This window comes from Aulonocara stuartgranti (assembly GCF_965226115.1).
Source record: "Aulonocara stuartgranti genome assembly, chromosome: 20".
Taxonomy (NCBI): Eukaryota; Metazoa; Chordata; class Actinopteri; order Cichliformes; family Cichlidae; genus Aulonocara; species Aulonocara stuartgranti.
The window spans coordinates 20044526-20065770 of record NC_138956.1 but is presented as its reverse complement, the minus strand read 5'-3'; the positions used below and the strand labels follow the sequence as shown (position 1 = coordinate 20065770).

Here is a 21245-nt window from a genome sequence, read left to right as displayed (position 1 = left end):
ACTGAGTTAAAAGAGGTTGTCAAAGAGAGAAACAGCATTGAGATTTGGTCAATTACACAAGCTCAAAGGATAACAAACAAAACTGGGAGCATCCAGAATACCCGAAGGACTCAATCAGGAGTCTCTTGTCAGAAAAGGTGACAAAAAATATATGAATGAAAAACAAGGTAACGTGTAAACAACGTACTGGAAGGATGAATCATAATTTATTCAAAAGCCATTCTCTCATGCAATTTCCTGGTAATTGTGGTGTTTTGGCATATTTTCTAAATATTAAAGCCATAACACAGGATTCACATTATTTTCATTTTCATCACAGAACTCACCAATAGATTCAAGCTTTGTAAATGGAAACAGGGCCATCTGCATAGAAACTGTTTATCACTGGATATAGGAAGATCCAGAGCATCATGCTGGTTTTGTAATGACTCTTCTTTGCCAGGGAAGTGAACTTACTCTACTACCTTATCCACCAATTGATCTGAAATTGGTGGATAAGGTAGTAGGGTAGATAATTGATGGATAATTCCTTCACTTTAAGGACTCAAAGGTTTTAAGTTTGATTTGTCACCTTCCTTACGTACTATTTTGGTACAGGAAGTGCTGAATGAAAACAGACCAACCATCAACTAGGGTTAGGGTTAGGGCACAATTCAGTGTTGCTTAAAGAAATATCTAAATAACTGATCACTAATCAGTGCCAGTGTATTTAGATTTAAAAAATATTTAGATATAATATCAATTTTATATTAGTAAATATTTCAATTTAACATTCAGTCATAACACTTGAATTCAGATGTAAATGTTTGTAAAATTTCCTGTGGAAAAAGGGTGTGTTGAAAACATAATAATCAGAGCCCCATATCCTAAAGATTTTTTTAAACTGTAATTGCTAAAGTTAAGACATATATGGGATGGGTGGGGTTGAGTTGATAATAAATCAGTGCTATCCAGTGACCAATAATAAAAGTTGTCATGTTAAATATAACAAGAAACTAACATCTAACCAGATTATTATGTTTGCAAAGATGGGAATTTCTGCAGAGTAATACTTTATCAAAGGCTGTGTGAATGAGGAAATGAAACCAAGTCAGTCAGCTGGAACAGCTGTAGCAGGACAGGAGGAGTCAGAGAGAAACTCAGAGTTTGTTGAAGATAACTTGCCAGCATGCAGCTTCACTACTCAGGTGACTGTCTCAGAGATCTAGGTAACCCTCTTTGTCGAACAGAAAACCCAGTCGCCCCTATCTTTCACTAAGTCTCCTGTTTAAAAATAATAATATTTTTATTAAATTGTTGGTAATCAGGCAACAAAGAAAATAATAAATTTAACAGTTACATATCAAAAACAATCACACTTTTAAAGAGTCGATTGTGCCGTTCGAACTATAGAATTAGGGTAGAGTTAGGGTTACAATTGTCACCTATGATGGCTCAAACCCCAAAAGTAAAAAAAAAAAAAAAGTCTAAAATTAGATCAAAGTAAAATTCATTAACAAATAAGGAAATTTACTTTTTCATTTATTTCTTGAGGAAAATTACCCACTAGTGAGTGACAAAGGTTTGTAAATCTCTCTCTATATATATTTTAAAAAGTTCTCGCCACTCGCCATGCAGGTGGTCTTTATCCTTTAAGCCTGGATCTTCTACCAAAGGCTTGGGAGCTTGAGGGTCCTGCACAGGATCTTTGCTGTTCCTAGGACTGCGCTCTTTGGGACAGAGATCTTGGATGTTGTTCCTGCGATCTTTTGGAGCAACTCGCCCAGCCATGGGTCACTGTCCCAAGTGCTCTGACTACCAGGGATCACTGTTGCCCCACTGTTGCCTTCACCCTCCACCACGTTGTTTCATCCTGGATAGTGGTTCTGACACTCACTAGTTCTCAGTCACCTTCCTTAGCATACAATCTCAGGGTACTGGATTTGGGGTAAAAACTTCCGTGCACGGTAAAAAGCTTTCTTATTTTGATGATAGTGGCTTCTACCTCTTTCTTTGGTCATCTTATTATCTAAGCAGGGTATCTGATAACCGGCAGGACGTAGGTGTTAATTGTATTCTTTCCATTCAGCTGACTCCTCAGGACTTGCCGGACCCTCTGCAGGTATGTTGCAGCTTTCCTAGCAGCCTTTTCATGATTTGCCTTTGTGATTGGATTTGCCTTCCAATAGCACAATGCCCTTTGTTGTGACTACTTTCTCTCTCATTGATACCATACAATTACACTCCGATATCATTGCTATAAGTGCTCGTGGTTGTGTATCACTTGTTTGATATCACATTCACTCCTTAATGTCATGAGGTTAGCTTCTAGAATGAAAATTTTCATCAAACAAATTGAATGACAAATAATGATTAAAAAACAAAACAAAACTGCATGACATCTGAAGCAAATATCACAAATTTTAAAAAATGAAGCAAATATGTTTCTGGATCCAGGAGCTAAATGCATGCATATTATGAATTTAGTTCCTGACAGCCCTGTTTGGTTTTCTGTTTGTTTTTGGATGCCTCATTTCATGAGCTGTCTAAAAGAATAGTGTACTTTCTAAACATATGTTATCAGCCAATTTGTAAATAACAGATTAGATCGTGTTACAGTATTAGCTAAGGTGAGAGCACAGATTGAGCTCAGATAAAAGCACTATACAGGGAGTGCAGAATTATTAGGCAAGTTGTATTTTTGAGGAATAATTCTATTATTGAACAACAACCATGTTCTCAATGAACCCAAAAAACTCATTAATATCAAAGCTGAATGTTTTTGGAAGTAGTTTTTAGTTTGTTTTTAGTTTTAGCTATTTTAGGGGGATATCTGTGTGTGCAGGTGACTATTACTGTGCATAATTATTAGGCAACTTAACAAAAAACAAATATATACCCATTTCAATTATTTATTTTTAACAGTGAAACCAATATAACATCTCCACATTCACAAATATACATCTCTGACATTCAAAAACAAAACAAAAACAAATCAGCGACCAATATAGCCACCTTTCTTTGCAAGGACACTCAAAAGCCTGCCATCCATGGATCCTGTCTGTGTTTTGATCTGTTCACCATCAACATTGCGTGCAGCAGCAACCACAGCCTCCCAGACACTGTTCAGAGAGGTGTACTGTTTTCCCTCCTTGTAAATCTCACATTTGATGATGGACCACAGGTTCTCAATGGGGTTCAGATCAGGTGAACAAGGTGGCCATGTCATTAGTTTTTCTTCTTTTATACCCTTTCTTGCCAGCCACGCTGTGGAGTACTTGGACGTGTGATGGAGCATTGTCCTGCATGAAAATCACGTTTTTCTTGAAGGATGCAGACTTCTTCCTGTACCACTGCTTGAAGAAGGTGTCTTCCAGAAACTGGCAGTAGGACTGGGAGTTGAGCTTGACTCCATCCTCAACCCAAAAAGGCCCCACAAGCTCATCTTTGATGATACCAGCCCAAACCAGTACTCCACCTCCACCTTGCTGGCGTCTGAGTCGGACTGGAGCTCTCTGCCCTTTACCAATCCAGCCATGGGCCCATCCATCTGGCCCATCAAGACTCACTCTCATTTCATCAGTCCATAAAACCTTGGTAGTAGGCTTCCGAGCCTATACAGCTTGGAGTAAGACAACATGCATGAAGAGGATGATGTGGACAAAATACTCATTTGCCTAATAATTCTGCACTCCCTGTAAAGTTAGCCTTGCAGATCTTTATTTATTTTAGCACCACTGGCAAGAGTTTCTAAATTAATCTTACTGACACCAACCATTAGTATGACACTGCAGGCGTGTTTTTGATTTTGATATTCTGTAACAGAGGTGCACAAAGCACTTTGTGAATAGACAAACAGACTGGCCACACAGTAAACACCTGTCAGCCAGTTTGAGATACTGAACAAGGACCATGAGGCACTGTCTGCCTTAACAAGGACAATCAACATAGTTTTTTACACATTCAACAAATGTATCAACCTACATTCGTCTCAGTGAAACCAGACAGACAGGTGTGTGACTCACACAAAGCAATGAAGGAAGTTTATTTTCTCATGTGGTGCTGTAGTCTGTATGTGAAGGTGTGCTCTTGTATTGTTCCAGGGATTTCTTGATCCATGTTTGAGGTACTGAGTCATAGGTTTTCTTGTAGTGAATCCAGACTACAGTTTGTCAGTTTGATCTATCTACTAGTAGCAGGTGTTCTGCCCCTCTGATGTTTCTGTCAATTCCTTTCTGTGCCCGTTTCATGTATTGAGCCATGTGCCTGTTAATCATAGTCACTATGTTGCTTGACAAGGGCTTCCATACTAAGGCAGGTTATTGGCCAGTAGATGGCTGGTAGTTGGATGGGACCAATGCCTTCTGGCGATCCTTGGGGACCAGGACTGTCCGGCATTTGGTTAGCCACTCTGGATGTGTCTTCTCCCTTACCAGCAGGTTCATTTGTGCCACCAGACACTGGTGCCTCTTTAGCTTGTAAGTGCGAATCATGTCAGGGAATGGTTCTGTCCAACTCTTCATACAATATTGGCGACTCTGTCTTGGATGTCTGCCACTGCGATGGTTATTGGATACTATTCAGAGAGTTTGCTCTAGTCTGCTCTTAGATCTACTAGCCACTGAGCAGTGTCGCTATTAGTGGTGTGCGGATCGATGTTGAAATATCAATTCTTCCGATACCAGTAATTTATGTTCTAGAATCGATTCTCATATTAAAATATTGATATTTTAGTACTTTGGGAAAAATTTGTAGTTTTTTATTAACAGGAACACAGTGGAAAGAAACTGTATCATTCGGATCGTCTAAATTGGAAGGAACTACTTCCTGGCCAGGGGCCTTTCATAGTCATATGCAAAATATGGCTGTATAAATGTGTCGCAGCCCCTGGCCAGTGTTGCCAACTCCTCAGTAAGGAAAATCACTATTGGCTATCCTAAAAATCTCTAGAAGTCGCTATAGCATAATCGCCTAATTTGCATAATTGGTCATGCTAATGCAATTGTAACCCACGTTGTAGGAGAGAAAAAAAGAAGAGACATAAAGTGAGTAAAAAAACGTCCTAAATGCATTTAGAATTTATTTAGAACTACAAATTAAATTTCTTTCAGCGATTATTGTTTTTTTTTAATGTCCCAATTCTAAGCCTGCTCCTTTATCTGGGCTTGGACCGGCAAAAGTGACCCGAAATAGGCACTCTGGTGGAGTTACTTTGTGCGTGTGTGTGTGTGTGTGTGTGTGTGTGTGTGTATTAGAGATGGACCGATCCGATATTACGTATCGGTATCGGTCCGATACTGACCTAAATTACTGGATCGGATATCGGAGAAAAATAAAAAATGTAATCCGATCCATTAAATATCACGAAAGCACCTCACAAAACTTGCAACACACCATAACTCACCTCAGAACGTTAGCACGTCGGAGCAGTATGCATCACGTGATAGAGCGGCTGTGGCATGCGGGACCTGTCGGTGGTCTGGATAGCATTTGGAGCTTCGCTAGCAACCCGGCATTTCATCTCCGACAAAGTTATCCCGAGAGAGTGCGTGTGTGTGTTTAAGTAGTTTTAAACCTTGTGAGCCACAAAACAACATAACAGTAAAAGAAGAATTGATTGCGTTACAGTCATTGCGGGAGCAGAGGTTTCACTCATGCACGATCATTTGCAGTTTGGACGCATAGGTGGGAACATTTCCTGCCCTGATAGCAGCTGGGGGAGGACTATCCTCTGCCCGTGAGCGCTTTGGCACGGGCGAGGTGCCCACGGCAGCACCCACTGCTTGTTGAGAAGAGCAATACATACTTTCACGTCAAAAGTTGTCATAAATAAGTCTCCAATAACACCAGAAAAAGTCACCAGATTTGATTTCATTTTGTAATTTTGCAAACAGGTTTTAATCAGGTTCGTACAGTTTTTGGGTTCGGGGACCTTAGTTTTACTGCAACTTAGTATAGTATGGTACTGTAACATGTAGCTGACTTCACTAATGAACTGAATGAATCAAAACATGTAATAATCACAACCTACAGTTTTGAGATTTTCTTTTTTTTATTATTTTCTTGTAATATTACATTTTTGCTTCATTTCTATTTTTTCCTAAAATTATTATAAATAATAGCTCTAGTAATATACAACATGATTTAAAATAAATAGTTTAATATGTGATATCGCAAATGCAAACTCATGTGTTAATTATGTCTCAAAAGCCTTCAATTAAAGGTGTGATTATATAGTGTGAGTGTTGCTGGGCCCTGAGTTAATATGTTACCAAACAACAAAACACAAATATATTCTCCTTCCCCAGATCATCTGAGGTGTTCAACATGGGGCCTCACTCTTTTCCAGCAATAAGAAAACTAAAAAAACAAACCAATTAATGGCCATTTAATGATCTGAATAAAGTGAGATTATACCCACAGAGTCCAATTAACATGAAAAAAGGAAAACAGACAAGGGAATACATTCTGTGTATTTACAGGAACACATCAGAAGTTCACTTCATCCACTTTATGATGTTAGTTACACAGATATCTAAACAAATAACTGTCAGATGAGTACCACAACTTTGGAACTTTTATAGCACTGGTAATATGTATAATAATACATAATACATAATAATTCACATAAACTTACCACAAAACATAAACCATGTTTGGCTCATTGTTTCTTTTCTGCAACAATGGTTCTTGGCAATAAATTTTATACAACTGGAAAGCCCATTTATTTGCTTTTTACCAATGAACAATAAAATGTGAAATTTTTCATCAAACAAATTGAATGACAAATAATGATTAAAAAAAAAAACCTGCATGACATCCTAAGAAAATATCACAAACTAATAAAATAAAGCAGATATGTTTCTGGATCCAGGAGCTAAATTCATGCATATTATGGGAGAAATTTTCAGATTTGGCACCCCTGTTTGGTTTTCTGTTTGTAAACACCAGTCAGCCAATTTGAGGTACTGAACGAAGACCATGAAGCACTGTCTGCCTCAACAAGGACAATCATCAACACATTGAAGTTTATCAAGTGTATGATCTACATTTCTCTCAAAGAAACCAGACAGACAGGTTTGTGACTCAGAAAAAGCAATCAAGGAAGTTGGTTTCTCATTTGATGCTGTAGTCTGTATGTGAAGGTGTGCTGCAAAATGATTATGCTCTCCTGACAAGAGGCTTTACAGACGGCAACAACGGCAAAAGGTAATCAACTTAATGTAGAATTTCCATTACTAAGTGTCTTTTATATTGTATTATTATTCCTCATATCTTCAGACCAATTTTAAAAAAGTATCCTAGAATGTTTACCGACATATCTAATATCTAGCTATTTTGCATTTACTGCTATTCAATAAGCAGTATTGAATAGCAGTATGCTATTCAATACTGCTAAAAACAAACAAATAATTAACTTTGCAAGCAAACAGCAATAAATTAAATATTTTGAATGTTTGCTATCTGTTATCGTATGACAGCTGAGACAAGCTTACAACTCCTGCTACCCCGAATAGGGTATGTTGAGGAAGACGGATGGATTAATGGATGGATGACTGGAGATAATACACTTTTCAATTCAGGAACAAACATCAATAACATCAATAACAGATCTGAGACAGTCTCAGAGGTACACATGCGCATTAACTTATTAGTTTCCTTTTAAAATAAATTATAAGACAAAAATCTTATTAGTAAGGTTGAACTCTTGGGGTATAATGCTGCTAAGAACTGTGAAACATTTATCGAGTTCATGATCCAGAACAACTAATAAACATGGGCACATTTCAGCAAACCAAACGCCATCTTCACCTAAACTTAGACTAATCTCATTGTTACGTTTTTATGTCTGTGTCATTTCTCTAACTTAACGAAATTCTACTCACACTGTGCTGCTAAAGTCAAAAGTGAGTGTTTAAATTCTTTACCACTGCTGTACATATAAACTTTATTTTAATGCACTTAGTATGTATTGCACAACACAGTGTCTTTGTTTCAAAGTCTGACATAATTAGGGATGGGTATCGAAACCCGGTTCTTGTTGAGAACCGGTTCCCACTGTTTCAATTCCTTGAAATTGTTTGCCATTTTTGCAAATGATTCCCTTATCGATTCCAGTTACCGCGAATGATGTCACCACGTTGCGGAGCGTCATTTACCTGTCAGGAAACACGGCGCCTAAGCAGCTCAAACGCTCAAATGTTTTGTTATACTTTATGAGAACAGGGCAACTTGCAATACTTGCAAAGTAGATATTTCATTTAAGGGAGGAAACACTATGAATATGCAAAAGCATTTGCTCGCGATGACCTTAAATGAATGTCATGTTTTTAACCCTTTCAGGCTCAAATTAAGTTTTTTGTTGCTAATGCACAACCAAGTCCTGCAGTGGTACTTCTGAGTAAAACAAACTCATAAAATATGTATGTGGGGTAATCAGATTGTTAGTTTTTAACTGTTGCAAATCGGCAACGCCTGCCTCGAGACGGTTAATTCCGCCCCGGACTCGTGAATCACAACCCAGCAGCAGCGGTGACGTTGCACGTCCTCTCCCGTTAAAGCAGCAGGTAAATAATCAACTAACAGTGCATATTATGTTAGCGCGATCTGCCTTATTACAAAACCTGCCATTACTGTGTGTTGCATTTAGGTGACCATGATGAGAGAGAGCCTCTCTCATCATGGTCAGAGTCTGGCTGGCTCAGATGCTGGCAGTTCTCGCTGCAGTCTACGGGTAGTGTCTCCTTTCAGGCCAGGATAGACGAATGTCACCAAGCAGTGACTAAGTTTGAGGTAAAAGGCTTGCACTGTTAGGAGTTGGGTTCTGGTTATGTGGTGTTTTTGTCTGTATGTGTTTTTTGGTGCCTCCCTTTTTGTATAGGTAGGCGGGGCAGTGAGTCACTGAACCTGGCACACCTGTTAATCATCAGATGCAGTAGCGGTTTTTGATACGGGCAACACAGGCGGTTGCCTCCCAGTCAACACACATATGTGGGGCCTAAATAGGGAGCAGCAGGGCTAATATTTGGGGCCCACTTGGGAAACCCAACTAGGGTCCAGCTAATTTTGTCCTCAGTTTCCATGGTGGCCCCAAATGTGTTTTCCTAGATGGGTTTATGCTGGGTCCGAGATAAGCCCCAAATCAGGCCCAGCCAACAAATGAGTATGGGGCCCAGATGGGTAGAAGCGGGTCTGATGGTTGGGGCCCACTTGGGCTACCCACCTGGCACCCAGCTACTTTTGTCCTCAGTTTCCATGATGTCCCCAAATGTGTTTTCCCAGATGGGTTAATGATGGGTCCCAAATCAGCCCCAGACAACAAATGAGTATGGGGCCCAGATGGATAGAAGCAGGTCTGATACTTGGGGCCCACTTGGGTTACCAACCTGGGACACAGCTATTTTTGTCTTCAGTTTCCATGGTGGCCCCAAGTGTGTTTGTCCAGATGGATAATGAAAGTAAGCTATAATTTAAATCACCTGTACAACAAAGCCAGTTTATCTTTTTTTCCCCTACAGTTTATAGGAAAAACAAATGCAGCAAACCACAGCTTCTCACTCATTCACCAATCCATTGGTCCTGAAAGAAATAAAATAAAATAAAAAATTAGTGCATTTTTACAAACAAAATCAGATTTGCGATAGTACTGGAGTTGTTTTGGAGGTTGTGCTGTTCAAGTTGTTTGACCTCCTACATTGAACTCTTTGAAGACCATGAGTATTCATGGAAACAGAAAAGCTATTTACAAAAGGATTTACCAAGTAGGCACTCAAAAATACATACATGAGGTGATCAGGGGAAGTGGAGACACATGAGGACACAGCTGACTAGAATGAAACATAATGACATTAAAGGGGAGAGTAAGACTAAACACGTAGTACAAAGAAACACAAGACCTTTCAAAGTAAAATAGGAGCCATGGGGACACGAGCCAACAGGGAATACTTAACACAGGGATGACTACATAAATGGATCTACTAAAATGGCCTGTATTTATATAGCGCTTTACTAGTCCCTAAGGACCCCAAAGCGCTTTACATATCCAGTCATCCACCCATTCACACACACATTCACACACTGGTGATGGCAAGCTACATTGTAGCCACAGCCACCCTGGGGCGCACTGACAGAGGTGAGGCTGCCGGACACTGGCGCCACCGGGCCCTCTGACCACCACCAGTAGGCAACGGGTGAAGTGTCTTGCCCAAGGACACAACGACCGAGACTGTCCAAGCCGGGGCTGGAACCGGCAACCTTCCGATTACAAGGCGAACTCCCAACTCTTAAGCCACGATCGCCCGTACTAAACAAGGACTAAAAAAACCTAGAAGCTAATACCAAAGAAAGAAACAATGAATATCAAAATACAAGGAAAACTCAGAACGCTGGGTCACACGACCCAATACCGTGACACAACTGTGATAAGAAAATTAAAACTATTTTCTTATCTAAGAACAGGAAAGATTATTGGCACTCGAAAATTCTCATACTGTATATAGACCATCAGTTTTTTGTTTTTTTGTTTTTTTGCTTAGTATTACAAGCTGTTGACTTTGACAATGTTTGAAGTTAAACATTTTTAAAACTCTGTTTGCATGCTAACAAATAAACATTGACAGGCTGGTATGATCCAAATACATTTAAACAAGTTGAGTAGCACATTATCTGGAAGGCAGAAAACCTTTTGCCTTCCTGTTGGCTCCCATTTACAGAAGGAATGCCAGCAGCATGACACCGTGAATAATGACTGATTTTATTAAAAGGACTTGTGTTCTTTTCTCTTTAGTTAGGATGACATTACGAAAGGTCTCGTTATGCATCGTTATTCTCCTAGTCATATGGAACTGTCTTAAGTATGAGAGACACAGAGAGTTTCTAAACGGCTTCTTTGAGGTAAGAATAAAAATGAATGAATGTATAATGATGAAAAAATACAGTGAAACAAATCATTTTCCTCCTGGATTTTCTTCCAGGAGTTAATGAGTGCAGAAGAATCCAGCATTCATCTAAGACAAAAAAGAGAAAGTGAGTAAAATTTTAGCAGTGTTACTACAACGTAACACATGTTTGTTGACTAATAATATAATTATATAATAATTGTATTTATTAAAAAAAAACATGCTTTGCAAAGTGCTTTGAAAAACTAGACGAGGGAGGATATTCAATGAACAAGCAGAACTGAATAGCAATAACAGTATCTGACCAAGTCCAGATTATCAGTGTTATCATTGCTTTATGGTTTGTTTGGGTTTTTCTTTTTTTTTCTTTTTTTTTACCTTTAGCTTCATCAAATTCCACTGAGTATGAGTTCCAAGCTGTTATAAGCGTCTCAAATCTGGAACAATTCCAGTCGATACTGAACACTCTGTTTTCCTTTATTGATCAACGCCACTGGTGAGATTACAAGCATTAATACAACAACAGGTAAAACATCCATTTATGTTGCATCTCCATTGCTTGCCAATCTTATTCACTCAAAGTGTCACATTGAACCATTGTGTTGTGTTCTTCTCAGTGTGTTCACCAAACATAACTGCAAACATAACTGGATACCAGTGCACATGTGAGGAGAGCTTTGCTTGGTCATATAACAAATGCATTGACTATGAGGCCTGTGATGCCATCGTTGGTGATACGTGTGGATGCATTAATGGACTTCCAGCAGATGGGCAATATTGCCAGTTAAAAACCAGCAACCCAGGTAGGACTAGGCAAACATGTATCACATGTGATAGGTAAGTAAGTATGTAATGTAAATGTAAGTACATTTATCCAGCATATGTAGTTAGACTGAGGTTTCTACGTCTGTGTTCTGTGAAAGGATTTAATAATGTAATTTTTTTTAAAGTGTAAAGGATGTTGATTTGAATTCTATCCTAAAGCCATAACTTTGTATAAAAATGGTAAATGGCCTATATTTATATAGCGCTTTACTAGTCCCTAAGGACCCCAAAGCGCTTTACATATCCAGTCATCCACCCATTCACACACACACATTCACACACTGGTGATGGCAAGCTACATTGTAGCCACAGCCACCCTGGGGCGCACTGACAGAGGCGAGGCTGCCGGACACTGGCGCCACCGGGCCCTCTGACCATTTGTATGAAATTTGTTTCAAAGGTTCAGTTGCTGTAGTCGCAATTTTCTTGTTTACGAGAGATATTTAAAATTTATGAAATGTTTGAGAAATGTTTTCTCAGTGTCAACACTAGCTACACCAACAGCTATATCACTAAATGATATATCACATGTAATTTAATATACATGTGATATATGTATTTCACATGTATATTATATATATAAAGTTGCAACAGAAGTAGAAACATCTTAAATAAATGGGGTGCTTGTTTTTTGTCTCCTCTACAGTGCCAGTGGAGTATGATATAGACTTTAACTTGCTCTTGCCAGTATCCAGCCTGCCCCCAAATTTCATTGATCTGTTCAGAAACTATGTGGGAAATTTGTCATTCCCCAAAACCATCACTCAGTCTTTAATAATTGAAGACTTGAACTTCACCACATGTAAGAATTTTGTACTCGGACAGATTTAAATGTGTTCATACTCTGGTGCATGGTTTATGAGGTGTGTTTTGTCATTGTTTTGAATGACTTTAACAGGGTGCTATCCAAACTCCACCGGAGGAATGCAGTGTCAGTGTGAGGACCACTTTGGTTGGTCATGTGAAAAGTGTGGCCTATACGGTGCATGCAGTAATGTCACCTCACAAGCCTGTGGATGCATCAAAGGGGTTCCTCCTGATGGAGAGTTCTGTGAACCAAACGCAAGTAAGAAACTTGCAGCTGAAGAAATAGAAGCATTTTAGAAGCATATTAAAGAAACATTAACAGATCTAACATTGCGTTCAAAATCCTTACTGACATTGCTATGACATAACCAAAAGTTATGGACTTCCTCTGAGTGGGGAGTTCTGTCAACCAATCACAAGTAAGAACTGCAATTGTCTAGCTGTTGGATGAACAGACTACTTCCTTTATCAAATAGATGAATGAACTTTTCAACTGTCTGATTACCTAACATTGTGTTATGAGAGTGATTAGATGATTAGACATTAGATATGAATTGCTCTGTGGAAACACACTGCAATTAATTCTATACTCACTGTATTAAAGAAACATTAACACACCTAACACTGCATTCATTATCCTTGCTGACATTTCTATGACATAACCAAAGTCATGGCGTTTAGTTTCTGGCTTGAAATTTAAATAATTAAACATGTAATGTTTTTCCACAGGTGTCGCTCCTTGCCCAACACCACCTCCTGGTATGACAAACATCTTTGTTATTCATTTGTGGAAGCACAGTTCAATTCATTCTATACACACTGTATTAAATTATCTGATTGTTTGTGTTCAAAGACACAAATGATCTTGTTATGTTTAATTTGTATTTTGGGTGTGTTATCAAATATCAATATGTAAGAAATTATTTTTACAATGGAAAGTGTATACAATATGTTATTTAGAGAGAAAAACGTGGAGGCCATCAATTTGGCAACAAAGAAAACACTTTCAAAAGATATGGCTACTGTTGTGCTTTAGCTCAGCCGCTGCTAATTTTCTAAAACTTACCAAGTAGCTTTTTAGGCATTGACCTAAACCCATGTGTTGGTAATGGATAAACCTGGACAAGTAACATACTTTAATAAGTAATGCATTCTTAAATGATAAAGGTATTTGAAAATCTGTAACATGCATGAGTCGAACTTGGGTCAGTTTTACATTTTCACGTAAATATAGTTTCCCATCATTGCAACAGTTGTATGTGATGGATTTCCCCTTTTCTCCTTCACAGCACCAGTGGACTTTGATATAGACCTTGAACTGCACATCCCAGCATCTAGTGTGCCCCAGAATTTCAGTGTTGTGCTCAGAAATATTCTGAGAAATTTCTCCTTCCCCAAAATCATCACTGGGTCTTTAACACTGAAAGACTTGAACTTCACCACATGTAAGGACCTGATCTTATTTGACTTCCAACACTCCAACACATTTAATGCTGTTCATATGGTGCTGTATGACTTGTGAACTGTGTTTTGTTATTCTTTTAAATGTCTTGAAAAGGGTGCTATCCAAACTCCACTGGAGGACTCCAGTGTCAGTGTGAAGACCAGTTTGCTTGGTCATGTGGCAAGTGTGATGAGTACAGCACATGCAGTAATGTCACCTCACAAACCTGTAATTGCATAAAGGGATTTCCTCTGAGTGGGGAGTTCTGTCAACCAATCACAAGTAAGAACTGATATCATCTAGCTGTTGGATGAACAGACTACTGCCTTTATCAAATAAATGAATGAACTTTTCAACTGTCTGATTACCTAACATTGTGTTATGAGAGTGATTAGACATTAGATATGAATTGCTCTGTGGAAACACACTGCAATTAATTCTATACTCACTGTATTAAAGAAACATTAACACATCTAACACTGCATTCATTATCCTTGCTGACATTTCTATGACATAACCAAAGTCATGGTGTTTAGTTTCTGGCTTGAAATTGAAATAATTAAACATATAATGTTTTTCCACAGGCGTCGCTCCTTGCCCAACACCACCTCCTGGTATGACAAACATCTTTGTTATTCATTTGTGGAAGCACAGTTCAATTCATTCTATACACACTGTATTAAAGAAACATTGACAGATCTAACACTGCGTTCATTATTTGCAAATTCTTTAAATGTGACACACATTTATACATTCTTATTCTTTAAAAGAATACTGTACAGGATGTTCTAAACATCACCTCTATTGTTTCTTTGTATGCCTGAGATATAGTGTAAACTCTTAAAACATAAAAAATTGTATTTGAAGAAACACCAGACGAACTGAGCATCCCAGTCTCATGGCAGTTTGTGAAGTCATCACTACAGAATTATCTGATTGTTTGTGTTCAAAGACACAAATGATCTTGTTATGTTTCATTTGTATTTTGGGTGTGTTATTAATTATCAATATGTAAGAAATTATTTTTACAATGGAAAGTGTATACAATATTTTATTTAGAGAGAAAAACATGGAGGCCATCAATTTGGCAACAAAGAAAACACTTTCAAAAGATATGGCTACTGTTGTGCTTTAGCTCAGCCGCTGCTAATTTTCTAAAACTTACCAAGTAGCTTTTTAGGCATTGACCTAAACCCACGTGTTGGTAATGGATAAACCTGGACAAGTAACATACTTTAATAAGTAATGCATTCTTAAATGATAAAGGTATTTGAAAATCTGTAACATGCATGAGTCGAACTTGGGTCAGTTTTACATTTTCACGTAAATATAGTTTCCCATCATTGCAACAGTTGTATGTGATGGATTTCCCCTTTTCTCCTTCACAGCACCAGTGGACTTTGATATAGACCTTGAACTGCACATCCCAGCATCTAGTGTGCCCCAGAATTTCAGTGTTGTGCTCAGAAATATTCTGAGAAATTTCTCCTTCCCCAAAATCATCACTGGGTCTTTAACACTGAAAGACTTGAACTTCACCACATGTAAGGACCTGATCTTATTTGACTTTTGCACTCCAACACATTTAATGCTGTTCATATGGTGCTGTATGACTTGTGAACTGTGTTTTGTTATTCTTTTAAATGTCTTGAAAAGGGTGCTATCCAAACTCCACTGGAGGACTCCAGTGTCAGTGTGAAGACCAGTTTGCTTGGTCATGTGGCAAGTGTGATGAGTACGGCGCATGCAGTAATGTTACCTCACAAACCTGTGATTGCATAAAGGGATTTCCTCCTGATGGAGAATTCTGTGAACCAGTCACAAGTAAGGACCTTGTCGTTTTTATAACAAGATGTATTTTTTTTATTCACTTTAAATTCATCAAGTTTGCGTCATGAGTGTTCTCCGTGTCACTAAAACAATATAAGGAATTCTTGAATGTTTCTCCACAGATATCATTCCCTGTCCACCAATGCCAAACACAACAACACCAGATCCTACAACAACAACACCAGATCCTACAACTACAACACCAATGCCAAACACAACAACACCAGATCCTACTACTACAACACCAATGCTAAACACAACAACACCAGATCCTACAACTACAACACCAATGCCAAACACAACAACACCAGATCCTACAACTACAACACCAATGCCAAACACAACAACACCAGATCCTACTACTACAACACCAATGCTAAACACAACAACACCAGACCCTACTATAACAACACCAATGCTAAACACAACAACACCAGATCCTACTACAACAACACCAATGCTAAACACAACAACACTGATTCCAAACACAACTACACCAGATCCTACTACAACAAAACCATTACCAACAACTGCACCAACGCCAATTCTAACCAATACAACAATTCTGATGCCAAATACAACCACACCAATGACAGACACAACAACAACACGGGTTTCGAGTACTACAAGAGTGCCAACTACTACAACCACAGCGATGTCAACTACAACAACAACAGCAAACACAACTACTACAATAACACCAACTACTGCTTCTGTTACAACAGATCAATTGACCATAAATGTGGAATTTAGTGACACATACAATAATCCAAACAGTGTTTTTTTCAGAAATGTTAGCACTGCTGTAAGTCTCAATTAGCCCCATCTTTGTGTCATTCAATTTTCACATAATCTCAAACTACTCAATTCAGGTGGTTTAATTCATGTTTGGCAATGTCACTATCTCAAACAGATTCAAGCAGAAGCACAGAAGAACAAAATCACAGCACAATTAATTAAATTCCGGTAAGTCACATTATCTTTTTTAATATACCAATCCTAACAATTGTTTCTTTGTTTAGGTTTTTTTGTTTGTTTGTTTTTTTACAGTTGTTACAGTCTTTGAAAAGTTTCTCCTCTGTGTCAACACTGCAAGTCAAAAGAAAAAATCATTATGTGGCTACCTTGAAGCTTCTTAACATAAATGCCCTACAAAAAAGGGATAACTACAACCTAAAGTTCCACTACCCATGAATCACTTACACACACACCATACTGGCAAAAACATCTAGTATAACATCTGTATAATCATCACCTTATACAGAGGCAGACTGAGACTCTAATACAGGCCAAGAACTTGACTTACAGTTTTTTACAGCCGCTAGGACACATTTCTCAATACTTAGGTCACTTTTGCAAAACTCTTCACACAATTCTCCTAACTGACCTTCAGCTTGGCAAAGCAGTTCATTTCACATTCAAAATGCACTACAACTACCAAAACACTTTATTCAGGTCTCAAATAAATTCATTCTTCCAGAACACTAGCAAAGGTTGACAGCCGACAAACACACTTTGTCACCCACAAAACAATGACCTAAAAAACACTAGCAACATGTAGCACTATACAGTGTTTTCTTGTGTAAAACAAGGACACATCTCTGTTTATAATTTCAATATATGTTACTGGAAAGAATTAGACATCATGCAGAATTCGTCAATATTTGTTTATGTATTTTTAGTTTTTTGCACTAAGTAATCCCAAAATACAAGAATTTGTATACACACCATCCACTGATACACATACAATAGTAATGCTAATCTACTCGGTCTTCTCCATTTGGCCACAGGTTCCCATCCACATCACATCTTATGTCATCTAGGGCAATACACCTAGGAAAGAATCTTCTGGCATGCCAGAATTGAAGGAGTTGAAAAATTGAAGGAGTAACACCTGTGTAGATGTTCATCTACAATGAGAATCAGCTGTGGCTGGTTAAACTGCATTTTTAGATTTACAGTTTTTTCTGATTGCTTAAGCACATTTTTTGTAACTATTGGCTAATTTTGCAAAACTCTTCACACAAATAAGAAAACCTGTCACCCAATAATCAAAACATTGTAGTTCTCTTGCAAAAGCAAACACAGCTAGATTAACTCTTCACACCTTCGTAAAAATGGTGTTTCCGTATCAAACAGTACACACAAGCCATCATCTACTAAGCACACAATGCGCCAACTGCACATTGATGGTATGAATACAAAACACATCTGGCTTTTGCTTTCTCTGTGCACAAGGTAGGCTATGTCAGTTTGAGCTCATACTTCTGTCATAGATCCATAAGCATGGAGGGATCCAAACTTCAAGTACTGGGCCCTGTGCTTCGTACGTCGCTTACTACATCCAAGATCAAATGAAACATCCAAGACCAAATCATCGCGCTAACTCTGAGCTCGCTATTCCGGTTCCCCGAACACACCTGTTGTTGACGATTAGTATAGCTGGATGAAGTAATGTGAGATCACTGGGTGGCCCAACAGGGGCTGCGCATCGATAGTAGAAACATTGATCGGCAACCCTTTGATTGGTCGGCGAAAATGTCGAAGGAGCGCGCTCGGTATTTTTCGGCAGCAGAGCAAGAACTCTTGAGTGAGGGATTTCAGGAGTTTCAGAGTTTAATTAAAACGCAAGGGAACACTGCAAAGGCTGCAAAAGCAAGGAGAGAGGGCTGGCAGAAAGTTGCTGACAAATCAAACTCGTAAGCAATTCAATAATAACAATAATAATGGAGTGGATTTATATAGCGCTTTTCAAGGTACCCAAAGCGCTTTACAATGCCACTATTCATTCACTCTCACATTCACACACTGGTGGAGGCAGCTACGGTTGTAGCCACAGCTGCCCTGGGGCAGACTGACAGAAGCCAGGCTGCCATATTGCGCCATCGGCCCCTCTGGCCAACACCAGTAGGCGGTAGGGTAGATTTATCATATCACACCATATTATCCAATATTATATTACATTATATTATATTATAATATGTTATATTATATCCCCTTTCACATGAGAGCCACAACAGGACCCACTAGAACATGGGAACAAGTAAAAGTGAAATATAAGAATATTCTACAGAATGGTAATATTTATCACTTATATTGCTTGTCGTCTCTTGGAAAGAGACCCTGGAATACTCTGTTTGTTTGTTCATAACAGCAACCAAGAAAAGGGCAGAGCAAAAAAAAAGACAGGTGGTGGTCCTGCACCCCCTCGTCAACAAGTTGGTTAAGTGAATAATACCCTCACGGGAAAATCGATATCTCTCTATGAGCACACTGTCGCGCTGAGCTAAAGGATCCTGTCTGTCCCGCAATATACGCTGAATTCTGAGGACTCTCCTTATCAATCTTGCACCTTCCGCAATGGGTTGCTCGCGTAAACGGACAGGATATGACTGCGACAGACTTCCCAAATCCACCTTCGCTTTTATAGCCGTGGTCTCTCATCTTGATTACACGAAGTAATTTACAATTACTACTCTGAAATATGAATTACATCTGTAATAATCACATACATGTAATAGAATGTTAATAGTACATTTCCCTTTTTTAGGGAATGACCTGTATGTATCTGTGTGAAATCAATAAAAGGATCAAGTGCTGCATTATCTTTAGTTACATTGATGTTATTTATTTATGGTGAAACAGTGGTGGAATATCGCTGTTGCTTTCGTATGAATGACGCGGACATACCTGCGTGGCCGCGATCTAATCCTGTTTACATAAAGTAAACCTGCTCCCCAGCAGGTTTACGCTTACGGCTCTGTTGCTATGACAGCAAGTCCCGGATGGGCTTCGGGGAACCGAACGATCCAGGATCACGCGAAATCGTCAACAATCTCATCCAGCTAACTCACTTAGCGCGGTACGAAGAACAGGCCCCTGGTGTTTATTCAAACACATCAAAACAAACACAAGTGTTTATTTCCAAGTATAGGATTATTTGCAATCGCCATAATGACTATATGGGTTACTTGGTCTGCAGTGAACATGCTTCCTCTGCCCCAGCATCTGGTCATCTAGCAATTCTGTAAAGTAACAATTTCAGTATTTTTACATCAATGGTATTGGTGTGTTTCTCATTGGCATACGGCAGTGCTACAAATCTTTGTGCGAAGTGACTGTACTAACCGATTCTCATTTCAAGATGTCCTTATGGTGCTTGCTACAGTGTAGCGGCTCGAGTTAGGCTGGACCCGTTGGCCAGCTACCCTCAGGGTCATTCCACGGTTGATTACATGGTCCACTATTGTAGCTCTGATGTCATCAGCAATTCTATTTCTTACTCTTCCTACCCTTCCTCTCCCCCCTCCTCATCTTCCTCTCCCCCCTCCTCGTCTTCCTCTTGCTCCTCCTTGTCCTTGTCATCCTCTTCATCCTACTTCTTCACCTCCACGTCCTCTTCCTCGGCTTCCTCTACTTCTCACTCTTTCTGCTCCCTCCATTGTACTCCGCACACACAGCTTACCTGTATTATAGTGCTTAGGCTGATTGCAAAGTGAACTAATTATCTAAAAAAGTTTTCACATGTGAAAGTGTGCCAGACAGTTGGCAAATTAGTGTTAATGATAGCCATACATGTGTATACTTTTGCTAGGAGTGTGTTGGAAATTTGGTAATTGAGTGTTGTGCAGTGAATTGTGCCTACAGTTTTGCAAAGTGTGTGTTACAAAATTGCAAACTGAGTGCAAAGCAGTTTTTGTGCTTTTAGTTTTGCAAACTCAGTGAGTGGTTTTGCTATAAGTCTGAATAGTTTTAGAGATTGTGCTACAGGAATCACAGTTAGGGTTTAAGCATTCAGAAAAAACTGTAAAATATGTTTCAATAAAATATTGCTGTTGAATTTTGCTGTCTTATTCAGTTTTGCATTATGTTATTGTTTTGGCCATAAGTTTAACAGTTTTGAAAACAGTATGTAAGTACATGCAAAATGTCCTGTACGTACAAAGATTTTTGGCAGTTGTTGTGTCTGAGTGAGAAAATAATTCATGAAATTTGAGAGATGTAGTCATTGAATGCATTTTGTGCCAAAACAATGATAACTGATCCTCAGTTTAGCCCACATAGACTTCTGTTGTGCTCACTATGTGAGCAAAAGTGACCTAAGTATTGAGAAATGTGTCCTAGTGTCTGTAAAAAACTGTAAACCCAGTCCACTTAGTCTGTCATTCTCTAGTCTATAAGAACCTAGCATCAGAATGGGAAAGAAAAGTAATTTATGTAACTTTGAACGTGGCATGGTTATTGGGGCAAGACAGATTTGTCTAAGAATTAAGAAAATGCTGATCTACTCACATCTTCCTGCACAACTAGCTCCAGGGTTTACAGATAATGGTTTGAAAAAAATATATATATATTCACTATATTGCCAAAAGTATTCTGCCTTCACACACATATGAACTTGAGTGATATTTCCCTCTTAAATAATATCGACCAACTCTTTACAGCTATAATAGCTTCAGATC

General features: G+C 38.7%; 1 protein-coding gene across 1 annotated transcript in view; it reads left to right on the top strand.

The window, feature by feature from the left end:
- Window positions 1–7046: 7046 nt before the first annotated feature.
- The window catches only part of LOC309697712 (uncharacterized protein), a gene marked incomplete at its 3' end in the record, with an annotated part of 34402 nt that continues 20203 nt past the window's right edge, over window positions 7047–21245 (top strand). The window contains exons 1-15 of the mRNA XM_082519829.1: window positions 7047–7188; window positions 10766–10872; window positions 10953–11004; window positions 11262–11403; window positions 11495–11680; window positions 12349–12504; window positions 12601–12768; window positions 13239–13268; window positions 13799–13954; window positions 14068–14235; window positions 14538–14567; window positions 15342–15497; window positions 15610–15777; window positions 15906–16588; window positions 16697–16749. Of these exons, the coding sequence (XP_082375955.1) occupies window positions 12627–12768; window positions 13239–13268; window positions 13799–13954; window positions 14068–14235; window positions 14538–14567; window positions 15342–15497; window positions 15610–15777; window positions 15906–16588; window positions 16697–16749 (1586 nt within the window). The 5' untranslated portion in view covers window positions 7047–7188; window positions 10766–10872; window positions 10953–11004; ... (2 more) ...; window positions 12349–12504; window positions 12601–12626. The remainder of the gene's footprint in view (window positions 7189–10765; window positions 10873–10952; window positions 11005–11261; window positions 11404–11494; window positions 11681–12348; window positions 12505–12600; window positions 12769–13238; window positions 13269–13798; window positions 13955–14067; window positions 14236–14537; window positions 14568–15341; window positions 15498–15609; window positions 15778–15905; window positions 16589–16696; window positions 16750–21245) is intronic.